The following is a 14078-nucleotide window of genomic DNA, read 5'->3' as shown; positions in this document are numbered from 1 at the left end:
ATTCTGCCTCTCCTATCTGTATATGATGAATATTGAAAGGGGAATTTTGTCTCCATGGTTCAAGCTGGACTTACTACAGGGCAATTCCCTACTTGAAATTTTCTTTGATCAACATGTCGGGGACTGTCCTGCCTCACATATGTCCAAGCTCAGAAACATCTTTGTCTCTAGAAGAGTTTTGTCACCTCACCAGAACACAAATGAGATTTAAGCCTCATATTCTAAATTACCCTATAAGCATGTTGCCAGCCTCATGTCTGAGCCAATACCATGACTAAGCCCACCTGCTAACAAATATTCAAACTCTGTAACCAATAAATGTATGTCAGACGTGCCTTGTCTGTAACCCCACCACTCCCAGACTATTTCCTCCTTTGCCGAGCCTTGAACGGGGCCAGTCCCCCACATGCAAACACAAACTGGCCCACCAGCATTAAGTAAAGCTTACTTTCACTCTGTCTCCACAGCTCCTGGTATGCTTTCCATCCTCTCGGACTGGCAAAAAGGAGCCATATCAAGTAAATGGAAAGTTTGCTGCCTCAATATCTCTGTTGGTGTTATCTTGTTATTTCTTGACTTTCAATGAAACCTACATTTGAGTTAAATCCCTATTTTCTTCATTCACTCATCCATTCATTCCCTTACTCTAAGTCCTTCAGAATGTGCCTCGAGTCATCACTAATGTAGATCTGTCTCCATCCCATTACCCCATAACCATCTTTCCTCACTTCTAAACTTCACCTGTGTAGTTCTCTGTCGATGTGAATATGATTTTTATTTCCTTGCCTTTACCTGTAGTCCTTTCTGTGCTGGTGCCTATTACAAGCATCTTCCCTTCAAGATTCAATTGGCATTGAGTTCTATGGGGAATTTTTTAATAAAGACACAAGGGCTGTTGTATTCAAAAGAATATCAGGGCAACAAAGGAGAGGTTTACAACAGAATAAATTTAGTCAGTCATCCGATTTCCTCAAGTATAATATAGTTATAACAATGTTTACCTGGCAGAGGGATAGATGTGGTTACACATGCAGTAAACTCTAAAGGAGAAAAAAATTCCCCTACTTTCTCAGAGTCTCCTGCTAAGCCTAAAAATTAAAGTGAGATAAACAGATTAACAGATGCAAACCATGGGTATTTTATTTTATAAAAAGTCTTACATGATGCTGGCATGTTGGCATATGACTGTAATCCCAGCACTTGGGAGGCTGAGGCAGAATGACTGCCATAAGTTCAAGGCCAGCCTGGGCTATGTAGTAAGTTCAAAGCCAGCCTGAACTACATATTGAGACCCTGTCTCAAAAAAAAGCTTTACACAAACCTGGGTGTCCTCACAAGAAAATGCAGAACTAAATAAGGGCTTGGTTTATATATTAGAGTGAACCAAGAATAGCAATTGTGGAAAAGTAACTAGGGAGATTTGGTTAAGTATAAAAAGGTCTGTACCCTCCACTCCCTATCTATAGCGGTAGGCTTTCTTTCCACTATAGGAATAGGAAGGACACCTCTCACATGAGAGTTCAGTTTCTCTCTTTCAGAAAGAAAAAAGGAAAGTCAGAGTGATCTTGCTGTTTTTCAAGGTCTTTAGCTGAAAATAATGAACATATCAAAGCAGCATATTTTGGGGTATGCTGCTCTGAGCTCCAACATTTAGCAGTTATCAACATGTACCAGCAGAATATTCCCTGTCTTATTTTCCCATCACTCAGACAAAATACCCAACACACCTGTACAACTTTAAGAGAGAGAGAGAGAGAGAGAGAGAGAGAGAGAGAGAAAGGGGGGAAGTGGGGGGGATTTATTTATTTACACTCACAGGTTTAGTCCACGGTAGGCTGGCTGTAAGGCAGAAACAGAATGGTAGAGAGCATGGCGGAGGAAAACGTCCTCAAGCCAGGACGACCAGAAAGCAAGGAGAGACGGGAGGAACCTAGAGCAAGAATATACCCTTCTAGGTAACATCCCCAGCGATCTACTTCTACCCAGACCCCACCTCTTCACAGCACATTCAGTTACTGACCTCATCACCGGGTAAGTCTACTGGATAAATCTACTCATCACTGGATAAACCACCTTCCAAACACGAGACTTTTTCAGGATATTTCAGAGCTCAATCATAACATTCCCCTTCACACCCCACACTTCCTACAAAGCCTTACTACAAATTGCAAGACATCTTGGCTGTGCGCTGGGGCGCATGTCTGTAATCCCAGCTCTCACAAGGCTGAGGCAGGAGGATCGCTGTGAGTTCGAGACCAGCCTGGACTATATAGTGAGTTACAGGTCAGTCTCAACCACATAGTGAGACCTGAGACCCTGTCTCAAAAAAACAAAACAAAACAAAAACAGATTGCGAGTCATCTGTTTACATTTTTCTTTTCTCTATTAGATTGTGAGTTTCCTTACCACTGAAGCTATTTCTTTTTGCCTCCACAATCCTAGGACATAAGAGTGCCTGGGATAAGACAGGAGTTTTAAGTCAATCCCAATCATGTGAAGAGAGTTTAATAGGGTCCAGTTCTGAGTGTAAAGAGCTTTCTTTACCCTCAGTACCAATTCATGCTGTGAGGGCAATATACCATCCCATCCTCCATAGGGAAAACGAGAGAATGAGCAGAGCTAGAAAGGTGAAGTTGCAAGGTGTACCTGATAAAACAGGTTTTCACTGTTGCCTCAAAGGAACCGCAAGTCAACTCTTCTAGGGCAATCTACAGTGCCTTCAATCGAGGGGCGGAGTGAACACTGACAAAGCACAGAAATTCCATGGGCCAACTTTCTGTGGGCGGGGCGGGGGGACCTGACAGGGTAGGTGGTGATCCACCGCGAGTAGATGGATTTAGCCGGCTGGTGGAGTGGGAATGAGCCGCGGGCTCCGCCCCCTACTGGGGTTCGCAGCGAGACCCGCCTCTTCCCGGAGTTGCTAGGCAACCAGTGCCGGAAGTAGGGGGAAGTGCGTCCGCGGAGGCGCCGCAAGGCGGCGGAAGATGGCGGAGAGTGGCGGGGCAGAGAGGGATGAAGCGGAGAGGGTGTCTTCCAGGCCACGGCCCCCGAGCGCGCGGGACTTACAGGTGCGAGAACCTGCGGACGCAGGGGGCGCGGAAGTGCTGCGCGTTTGACGGCGCGGGCGGGCGGGCCCGAGTCCCTTCGGAGGACCGAATTGCGCCTCCAGCGCCAGGGTCTTCCCGGCGATGCGCTTTTGCACAGTGGCTGTTGTAGAAACTGGTGCCCGAGCCTCCACTGCCGGTGCCTCATTTCCCTTCCGCTCTATGTACGATTCAAGAAGCAACTGTTTAGAGTGGAGAGTGCTATTTTGTTGAGTCCAGTGAGTTACGGCTTTATCGTGAGACTTACAGTGCTTTATTGTCACAGGTGGTAAATCAACAATCACTTGAAAGTGTAACTTGTTCTGGCTTGTTCTTTCGTATGTGGGACGCTCTTTCTGACAGAATTCCTTAAATATAAATATTTTACCAAGCAGCTCTTCTTTTTTAAAGAGGTAAACTACATCCAGTGTATCCTGGCTATAAAAGATAGCAAAACAATCCTTATAACGAACGAAGAAATAAAATTTTGTAATGTTGCGGAACACAGACGTTAGCCAATTGTAAGTGCATTATCTTAATTTTATCAGGCGCTAACACCACTTTGCTTGTGTTAGACTCTGTCTCCTTATAGAGTTGTAGATGAAATTCAACAAGTAAACAGCAGTGAGAAGTTATAATTAAAACTAAATGAGAGGGATTGATAAATCTTGGCAGAAAAGATTTATAGCTGCACCTGCATTCTACCATGTTGTTTATTCGTAAAATCTGGGGAATGCACAGAGAAATTGTACATCAAATTTGGGGCAGTGCTATATACTGGTGAAGAGTATTAAAATTTGTATACCGTGGATTTGGAGGAGGCATCTAAACTGGACTCAGTGGACTAATACAGTGTTTAATTGCAATAAACTCAGTTTTGGTGGATTGTAAGTGGCCTTGTAGCCAATTAACTGGTTAAACTGTAATCAGTTGAATGGTTGACAAAGTTGTACCCAATTAAGTATTTTTCTGTGCCTCACTTTCCTGTAAATGCTGTCGGATTACATTGTTGCTTGGAGTTCTGTTTTAACAGCATAAAAATGTTAAGAAGCATTTCTACCTTTTGGAAACCTTCACACTTTTTTGAGAAGTAGGATGTGAATACATTTAATGTAGCATGTTAAGATAAAGTATCACTGAGTGCCAAAATAACATGAATTTGGAGAATGGAAAGATCAGTTTAAGGTTAGGAAATGACGGGTAATAGTCCAGTGACCATAGTGGAGTCAATAATTATAATTCAAGTAATAGAATAATCTGTTTTATACTTCATCTTTTCTAATATGGACCTAAGAGATAGCATAAGTGTTTAGAAAAATGGATCAGTGGCCAGATCAACTTTGATTTATATATTGGACTTGCTACTTAGTACTGTAGGTTTGTGAATTTAGTAGAAATTTGGTAATGTGTTTGATGCTACGTTCCTTTATTTGTAAACTGAAGATGATAGTTGTGGTGGTGTAAGAAATAATGTCTAAAAAGAGTCTGAGCAAAATTTCTGTATTACCCTTATTCTTTGCTTGTTGGATGAATTGTAACTTTTACCAGTCAGTCCACTCTAATGTCATTAAAATTAAACATCTTAACCAACTGACCCAATTCTCCTCCAGAATAATGTCAAAAGATGGTTTGTTTCCATGTAAGTTAATTTGGGGTAGGGGCTGGATAAGGGATACAGTATCTAGGGTTAGGATTTAACTTGATAAAGAGTGGTCTGGGTGCTTTAGATTTCTTTTCAAGTTCTTCATATACTAAATTCTACGGGGAAGTTTGTCAGTACAGGTTCTCTCTCATTTGGTAGGTTTAGGACCAGAAATGTCTCAGATTTTAGAATATTTGTATAGACTTTCTGGTTGAGCACCCTAATGCAAAAATCTAAAACCTGAATGAAGTACTCCAAAATCCAAAACATTTTGAACACCATCCTGATGAAGTATTTTCTCTGTATTATTGAAAGATCATAAATTTTGAGGTTTTGTTATTTTAAAAAATAATTTTATTGGTACATTTAAGGTATACAGTGTAATGACATTCATCATTGGAAATTTGCACCTTTACATAATCCACCTTTAGTTCTTATTTTTTCCCCATTCGGCTGTCTACCCTTCAACCCCTCCACCTGTCCCTATCTAGAAAGGCTTTGTTTCCATATTTTCTTTTTCTCATGTTAATTCCATTCCCTTCTTTCTTTTCCCCTACCCCTCCCATTTCCCCTTCCCCTTTGCACCTTTTCTTCCTATTTCACATTATCTATTATACCTTTTAGTCCTTATTTACACTTTCAGTTTCTCACATTAGAGAAACTATTCAGTACTTACATATGTATCCTATTTATTTCACTTACAATTATGGTCTCAATGTGCATGCATGTAACTATAAATGCCTCTAGTTTCTCATTGTTTTTGGTTGAGTAGTGCTCCATTTTATTTATTTATTTTTTTAACACATATTTTCTTTATCCAGTCTCCTGTTGATGAGCAGTTGGCCTGCTTCCAAGTTTTAGCCCTCACAAATTGTGCTTCTATGAACATGGGTGCATATATATCACTATGGTATGACTCTTTTTTTAATGCCTTGGGGAAGATACCCAGCAGGGAGATAGCAAAGTCAAATGGGACCTCGACTCCTACTTCTTTAAGGTATCTGCATACTGATTTCCACAGTGGTTGCACCGGTCTATACTCCCACCTGTAGTGGAACAGGGTTCCTCTTTCCCCACAGCTCCACCAGCATTTGTTATTGATTGATTTCATGATAACAGCCATTATTTCTGGGGTGAGGTGGAATCTCAGTGTTGTTTTCATTTGCATCTCTTGAATGATCAGTGATAGTGAGCATTTTTTCATATGTTTATTTGCTACTTCTTCTTTGTCTGAGTAATGTCCCTTCATTTCAGATGCCCATTTTTGCATTGGGTTTTTAATTTGGGAGGTGTGATTTTTTTTTTTTTAGGTCTTTATATGTTCTATATAGTAGATATTTGTCTGAGGAAGAGCTGGTGAAGTTTTTCCCACATTGTGGGTTGTCTCTTCACACTATTGGTTGTTTCTTTTGCTGTGCAGAAGCTTTTTAATAAGAGATTCCACTTGTTGATTGTGCTAGTTCATGGGCAACAGAGGTTTTGTTCATAGGCCCAAAGTCTTCGAGAGTTCTACCTAACCTCTCTTCCAGCTGGTTTAGTGTTTGTTTTAATAATCCACTTTGATTTTAGTTTATAGCATGGTGAGAGATATAGGTCTAGTTTTAATCTTTGGCAGGTTGAAGCCCAGCTTTTCCAGCACCATTTTATTAAAGAGGCTATCTTTCCTCCAGTGAGGGTGTTTGGCTGCTTTATCAAAGATGAGGTAGCTGAGTACATCTGGAGTTGTTTCTGTATCTTCCAATCTATTCCACTGATCCTCGGGTCTTTTTCATTGCCAGTGCCATGCTGTTTTTATTACAGTGGCTTTGTAGTGCAGTTTCAAGTTGGGGATTGTGATGTCTCTGTTGCCTAGAATGGCTTTTGCTATTCTGGTTCCAAATGAATTTTTGGATTATTTTCTCTAGTTCTGTGAGATATACCATTGGAATTTCAATTGGAATTGCATCGAATCTGTATAGCAGTTTTGATAGTTTTGGGCCTTTTCTTTCCTTTTTTGGATAAAGTTGGCTTAGGGTTTGTCAATTTTGTTTATTCTTTCAAAGAACCAACTCTTGGCTTTGTTGACTTTTTGCGTTGTTCTCTTAGTATTCATTACATTAATTTCTGCCCTGATCTTTATAATTTCCTCCTTTGTATAAACTTTGGTTTTGTCCTGCTCTTTTTCTAGAAGCTTGGGGTTCAGCATCAGGTTGTGTAATTGAGCTCACTCTGTTTTCCTAATATGAGTATTCACTGCTATAAATTTCACTTGTAAGATTGCTTTCATTGTGTCCATAGATTATGTTGTACTGTCACTGTCATTTCATTGTAGGAACTGTTTGACTTTTTTAGTTTTCTCTGTGACCCATTGGTTATTCAGAAGTCTGTGTGTTGTTCAGTTTCCATGTGTTAATGAAGTTCTTGCATTTTTCTTTTGCTATTGATCTCCATCACACTATGGTCTGATAATATACAGGGGATAACTTCAGTTCCTTTGCACTTACTTAAATATGTTCTGTGAGTGAGTTTATGGTCTATTTTGGAGAACAATGCATGTACAGCCAAAAAGAATGTGTATTCTGATATTGTGGGGTGGAACATTCTGTAAACATGTTAAGTTCATTTGTTCAAAAGTTTGAGTTCTACTATTTGCTTGTTTACTTTTTGTCTCATTGATGTATTTGTGACAGTGCAGTATTGAAGTCCCCCAGTACTATTGTATTAGTGCTTATATGACTTTTCATGTCCATTAGTATTTGTTTTATATAGTTGGGCGCACTTGTGTTTGGTGCATATATATTTATGATTGTCATCTCTTCCTTTTGGATTGTTGCCTTTACAAGGATGTAGTATCCTTCTTTGTCTCTCTTAATCAGTGTTGGTTTGAAATCCACTTGATCTGCAAAGAGGATAGCTAACTCCTGCTTTTTTTTTAGTTCCTAGCACATGGAGTATTGTTTTCCACCCTTTTAACTTTCAGTCTATGAGTTTCTTTTTTAATTAAGTGTGTTTCTTGTATGCAGCATATTGTTGGATTTTGCTTCTTGACCCATTCTGCCAGTCTATTTCTTTTCATTGGTGAATTGAGACCATTAACATTGATGGTTATAACTGATGTGTATTGACCTATCCTTGTCATGACTTTTTCTTTTTGTGGGATTCTCCCCCTTTGCATTTAATTTCTTGTTGTACCTGATGGACTTATTCTTCTAGGTTTCCTGGGGTTGTGATCCTCATTTCTTTTTGTAGGATATTGTTTAAAATTTTTTGGAGTACTGGTTTAATATTCATGAAATTCCTAAGGTGCTCTTTGTCATGAAAGTACCTTATTTCTCCATCAGTTTTGAAAGAGGTTTTGCAGGGTACGTGAATCTGGGTTGGAGATTGTTTTCTTTTAGGGCTTGAAAATACATTACTCCATGCTCTTCTTGCCTGTGTGTGTTGAGAAGTCTGCTGTGATACTGATAGGCTTTCCTTTGTACGTGATGTGTTTCTTTTCTCTAACTGCTTGTAGAATTTTGTTCTGCTGGGTTTCTGGAATCTTAACTATTATAGGCCTATGTATAGATTTGTTTTGTTTTGTTTTGTTTGGTACTGGGGATTGAACTCCGGTCCTTAGGCTTGCAAGGCAGCCCACCGAACCGCTGAGCTAAATCTCCAGCCCCGATTTTGTTTTTTTTTTTTTTTTTTGATCATGGAGTTGTATAAGCCTCACTTATCAGTGTGTCATGTTCTTTTCGTGTATTTGAGAAGTTTTCTCTCATTACTTCTGTGAACAGTTTTTGATGTTATCTGCACTCTGTCCTGTTTCTTCATTGACTCTGAGTAGTCTTATGTTATTCTTTGAATTGTCTAGCAGCTGCTGGATTGATCTCTCATGGTCCCTTATTATTTTGAAGAGATTTTTCTTTTCCTTCTCACTACTTGGAATCCTATCTTCTGTTTCTGAAATTCTATCCTCTCATTGGCTCGTTCTGCTGTGTAGACTTTCAGTGGAGCTTTTAATGTCTTGGAAATCTATTTGCATCTGAATTATGGATTTCATTTGTTTCCTGTATTGGGATTCCATCATGTTTCTCAGATCTTCTATTTTTTTAATCTGTGTCCACTTTAGATTTATCATGTCTTGTACTATGGGTAAAATCTGTGCTGCTATCTGAGAGATTATTTCTGATCTCATTTTTTCCAGGTCCTCTTTCATTGCTAATTCAGGGAGTCCAGGTGGTTGAGTATCAGATTGTTCCATCTCGTTTCCATTTGGGGTTGCCTTAGGTGATCTGGGAGTCTGGTTCAGGGATTTGTTTCTGTGTCTTCTCATTTCATCAGATGCAGCCTGCTGTGCCTTTGTTGAGAGAACTTTTTTGCTCACCCAGTGGTCTTCAATTCTCAGCAAGCCACCAAACAGCCTTTACTCTGCTGTTCCCTAGTACACCAATTCTTGGGTTTAGAATGGTGGCCTTCTATATCCCTGAGCTGACCTGTTGTCTGAGCAGACTTCTGCTTGGGGCCTATGTGCACTTGGGATGGTGTCTCTCTCACTGGGGCCCTTATGTAGTTGTTGTCTGGGAGGGCCTTTGGCTGGGGTCTGTGTATCCCAGTTCATATTGTTTGTGTAGGCTTCTGGCTAGGGTCTTCAGGCACTTATCAATGGTATCAGGCAAGTCTGTGGCTGTTGCTTATGCATCTTTGTAGTTCTTTTCCAGGTGGGCACTTGACTGTGGCCAGTGGTATGGCAGGACTCTGGATGAAGCTTACATGCCTGTGCAGCTCTTTTCTAGGCCGACTGTGGCTTGGGCATGTATGACCACACCTCTGGGTTTGGGGCTGGACCCTGGCTGGGATCTGCCTGCAGCCGTGCCACTCTGGTCCACACAGCTGCTCCCCAGGATGTGCACGCACTTATAGATGGTGTGGCGAAACTCTGGATGTAGGTTGCATGCCCATGCTCTTTTCTAGGCGGTCTGTGGCTTGGACACATGTGCCCTGCACTCTGGGGTCAGGGTGGGGCCCTAGCTGGGACCTGCCTGCAGCTGCACCATTCTGATCTACACAGCTGCTCCCTGGGATGTACACGCACTTACTGATGGTGTGTGTGGTGGAACTCTGGATGAAGGTTACAAGCCTGTACAGCTCTTTTCTTGAGATGTTGTTATTTACTGATTTTAACCAGTATTTCAGTTAATTTTTATTAAATTATCACTTTGTCTTTGGTGTGGTATCATCTGTTTTATAAAATATGTTTAAAATTTTTGCATTTACTAGTGAACCTATATTACATGATACCATATGGCATCAATTGTTTCTAAGTGTCACTTCAGAATTAATGGTTTTCCATAAATAACTACAGTAGGTCCTTTTGGCTAGTATGACTCACCACTCTAGTGTCATTTCCCAGTATACTTATTTTGTTGATATATGGTCCACATTCCATGGAGTAAAAAATACTCGCTCTATTCATTTATTTTACATAAGAAAATACTATTTGTTAAGCATCATTTTATTTAAATCTTTTTAAAGCAAAAAACAAGGTACAAAAATCAACGAATATTTCAATTAAAAAATCTATAACTATATCAAACTGTCTATATGTTTATGATGCATGTTGTTATAGTCTTTATATAATTCAGTGTGTCTATTATATACTATATTACAAAAATTTAGGAAACTTAAATTCTAGTAGCGTAGATAATACAGTAAAAATATACAGATACAGACAGATTGTCCCTCCTTAATCTGAAAAATAAAAAAAATTTGAAATGCTCCAAAATCTAGAATGTTTTAAACACATGAGTTATGGCTTTTGGAGCATTTCAGGTTTTTGAAATTTGGGTTAGAGATGTTCAATTAAGTTTATGCAAACATTCCATAATCTGGAACTTAGACCTGTAAAACACATCTAGTCCCAAACCTTTCAGATAAAGGATACTTAACCTATAATCACAATATGTTGTTTTAATTTAAATGTCATTACAGGATAATATATGCACTAAGGAGTTACCCAAGAAAGATATTTGGTTAAAAAAAAATAAAAGTTTTTACATAAGGTATCATAAATGGCTCTTTGAAATACAGAACATACTTCCATTGATGAAAATAGGAATACTATGAAAGTAATTCACAGAGCTGTAATACTATAATGGCTCAGAAAGAAATTCCTGAAAGAATACTCTTTTGAAGAGATTTCAAGGAGGTAAAATTAATGAAAATTTTAGAAACAAGTCATCTGTCATTTTCTCCCTCTCCTGCTCCTTTGTTTTGTTTCATTTTGTTTTTTGGAAGAGACCAAGTGGTAGAAGACCATAGGAGCTACACAAACAGTACTGCTGAAAGGAAGGAAATCTTCTATTGATGGAGCCCACATGCTGTGTGCTTTATGATTAATCCTTCAAATGACCCTCAAATGATAATTTTGTAGATATTTAATGATGTAAAGATCAGACTGGGGATTTCGCTCAGTGGCACCACACCTGCCTGGCAAGCACAAGGTCCTGAGTTTGATCTCTGGTACTACAAAAAATTTAAAAGAAAAAAAAACAAAAATCATCTTGGCCAGGAATTTAGCTCAGTGGTTTGGTGGCCTGCCTTGCAGGCGCAAGGACCGGAGTTCAATCCCCGGTACCAAAAAAAAAAACAAAAAAACAAAACAAACAAAAAACAAAAAGAAAAGAAAAAGAAATAAAGATGTAAAAATGAAGGCTCAGAGAAGTTAAATAATTTACTGAAGATCATACATTAAGAGCCTAAATTAAGATTTCACTTTATTCTTTTAAGATTACAAAGCAATTTGTAATTTGGATTTCTAGCAAAATTACCATGTTAGAAATACAAGTTGATGTATGTGTAAGGTCATGGGGTAGATTGAAGTAAAGAAAATTAGGTGAAAATGGAATCTTTTAATTTTTTTCTTCTTTGTAAATATTTTAAAAATTGACTCAGAATTCTCAAACAGAGCTGTGATGTAGCCCAGTGGTATAGTGTTTTCCCTAGCACTGCAAACAAAGAGTTAACTTTGCCCTAATTCTGTTCTTTTTTTTTTTCCCCTACTCAGGAAAGAATTCATAGTGATAGTTATCATACATTTGCGCTTCCAAAAGGAACACTTTATCTGTTTTATTTTGTTTTGTTTTGTTTTCATTTTTGTTTGGTTTTTTGAGAAGAAGCACCCAATGTCTAAGGTCATGCCAATTATAACTGAATAACCACAGAAAGTTTAGGAATAAAATTTTTAGTTATTGTTCAAAGATATCAAAAGTGGGGACAAATAAATACTGAAATATTTGTAATATTGTTTTAAAATAACATTTCAAGGACAAATATAGTTATTTCATTTTGAAGCTATCCACTATAATATATAATTAGGTAATACTGTGTTGCTTTCTCAATGACATACTGTACAAACATAATGTGTAATTCATTGGTTTATATTTTTCAGAAACTCATTTGCTAAATTTGACATTTATGTCTGAGTGACTTTTAAACAGCACTTTTGAAATTGTTTTATGTCCTTGGATTTTGGAAACATTTACATAAAATTATTTTTGAGACCTGATGAAAGAAACTGACATTAGTGAGAAAAAGCTTCAAGAATTCTTAAAAGAGTCGGAAGAGGGTTATATAGGTCCAAATTTGAAAATTATTTGTAACCTGAGGCAGTTTTAGAAACTTTTGAGTAATTGATGAAAAATAATTAGTTATTGTAACTTTTATTTCATATATATGACACTTGGTTCTGTGAGACATGCAATGAATTTATTTGAAAATGGGTCACCTTTTGAAGTGACAATCTTCATTTTTTCATAAGAACAATGTACTGCTCAATTTCAAGTTAATAGTATATCCGTAAATTTTATAGAATAATTTATTTCTAGTATTACACTTTATAACAAGCCTCTTACCCTACAGTTGGCCCTCGCAGAATTATATGAAGATGAAGTGAAGTGCAAATCTCCCAAGTCTGATAGACCTAGAACTACAGTCTTTAAGAGCCCACACACACCACAACGGTATGTTTTGTTTTTTAGAAATTATAAAAGCATTTAGGAAGAATCTAATCATGAGCAAAACCCCTTTTTAATTCACAAATCCTAAACTATTCAAATGGCTCTGGGGATTTTTTAAATTAATATTATTAAAATAATTAAAGATTTAATCCCAAAATCTTTATAGTCAAAAAGCTAACAAAAACTTACAAAATTATCTTAAATACCTGTTACTTTAGTAGGCATCTTATGAAATGGTACCTTGGATGCTATTTTTCTTGGGAATAGTGGTTCTTTAAAATTACTTGAGTTATAGGATTCATTTAGGATCTGGTGAAAGTTGCAGGCTCTCTCTTTCCAAAGTAACATTCATGTACAATTTTGTCATTTCTTTTTAAGGGTTCATATGTTTGCTAAAGCTCATCCACCTGAGGATCTTTTTCTGGCTTCCATTTAAGGATCTTTAGCTTTTGAATTCTGTCCCTGCTGTTGTATGATGCTTTGTCTATAAGTGACCTTTGGATATGTTTGCTATTCACATACCACTGTGGAGATTGAAAAGATGAGAATCAAGTATATTTTTTACTAGGAGTACTTCTGTTAATGTTTTCTTAGTACTGCAGATCTTACCCCTTGGGAGAAACTTGAATTTTCTGTTGATATCTCATTCTCAGAAACTAATTATATCAAAAGTTGAAGTTTTTATCAGAAATTCTGTTTCTTAGTTTGTCTCTACACATTATTTTTGTAGAGGAGGTGAAAATGATATATCTTGACCTGAATAAAAAGAAAAATAGTGATTGTAACATCTCCTCCAGGTTTTTATTTTGCTGTTTTGAATCTATAGAAAATCAAAAGGCTAGTATAATGAATAAATACTGACTGTACTTCATCTGTATTTACTAATTATCAGTGTGTTACAATTTTGCATGCTAATTCTTATTTTTACTCAACTGTTTGAAAGAATATTGTAGTTGTCGTGATACTTTATCTCTATATACTTGAAGGTGCTTGATAACATATTGAACCTTAAAAACTTAACAGTGAGCCAGATGCAGTGACGTATGTATGTAATCCCAGCTACTTGGCAGGCTGAGGAAGAAGGATCCAAGGTCAGCCTGGGAAACTTAGCTAGACTCTGTCTCAAAACAAAAAGGCCTAATGGTATAGATATAGTTCAAGCATAGAGCACCTAATGTCCACCACCCGCCGCTGCGAGTACTGCACAGAAAACAAATGATTCTATGACATCATTTAGCCTGTAGTCTGTAGGCAGATATTTCTTACAGTCTTTTCTTGGGATTAGGATTTGATTATTCCTGTTTTAAATTTTTGCGTCTGGCACATTTTTGCCATGTTATTTCTTTTTTTTAACCTTTTTTTTTTTTTTTTTTT

The 14078-nt window shown here is 37.8% G+C and overlaps 1 protein-coding gene across 1 annotated transcript in view; it reads left to right on the top strand.

Moving 5' to 3' along the window:
- The first annotated feature begins 2936 nt into the window (after positions 1-2936).
- The window catches only part of Ubxn2b (UBX domain protein 2B), a 24717-nt gene continuing 13575 nt past the window's right edge, over positions 2937-14078 (top strand). Inside the window, exons 1-2 of the mRNA XM_010640658.3 lie at positions 2937-3068; positions 12607-12707. Coding sequence (XP_010638960.1) covers positions 2985-3068; positions 12607-12707 — 185 coding nt within the window. The 5' untranslated portion in view covers positions 2937-2984. The remainder of the gene's footprint in view (positions 3069-12606; positions 12708-14078) is intronic.

This window comes from Fukomys damarensis, unplaced genomic scaffold, assembly GCF_012274545.1.
Source record: "Fukomys damarensis isolate Sample0158 unplaced genomic scaffold, DMR_v1.0_HiC HiC_scaffold_5, whole genome shotgun sequence".
Taxonomy (NCBI): Eukaryota; Metazoa; Chordata; class Mammalia; order Rodentia; family Bathyergidae; genus Fukomys; species Fukomys damarensis.
Note: the sequence above shows the minus strand (reverse complement) of the source record. Positions and strands in the feature narration are given on the sequence as shown.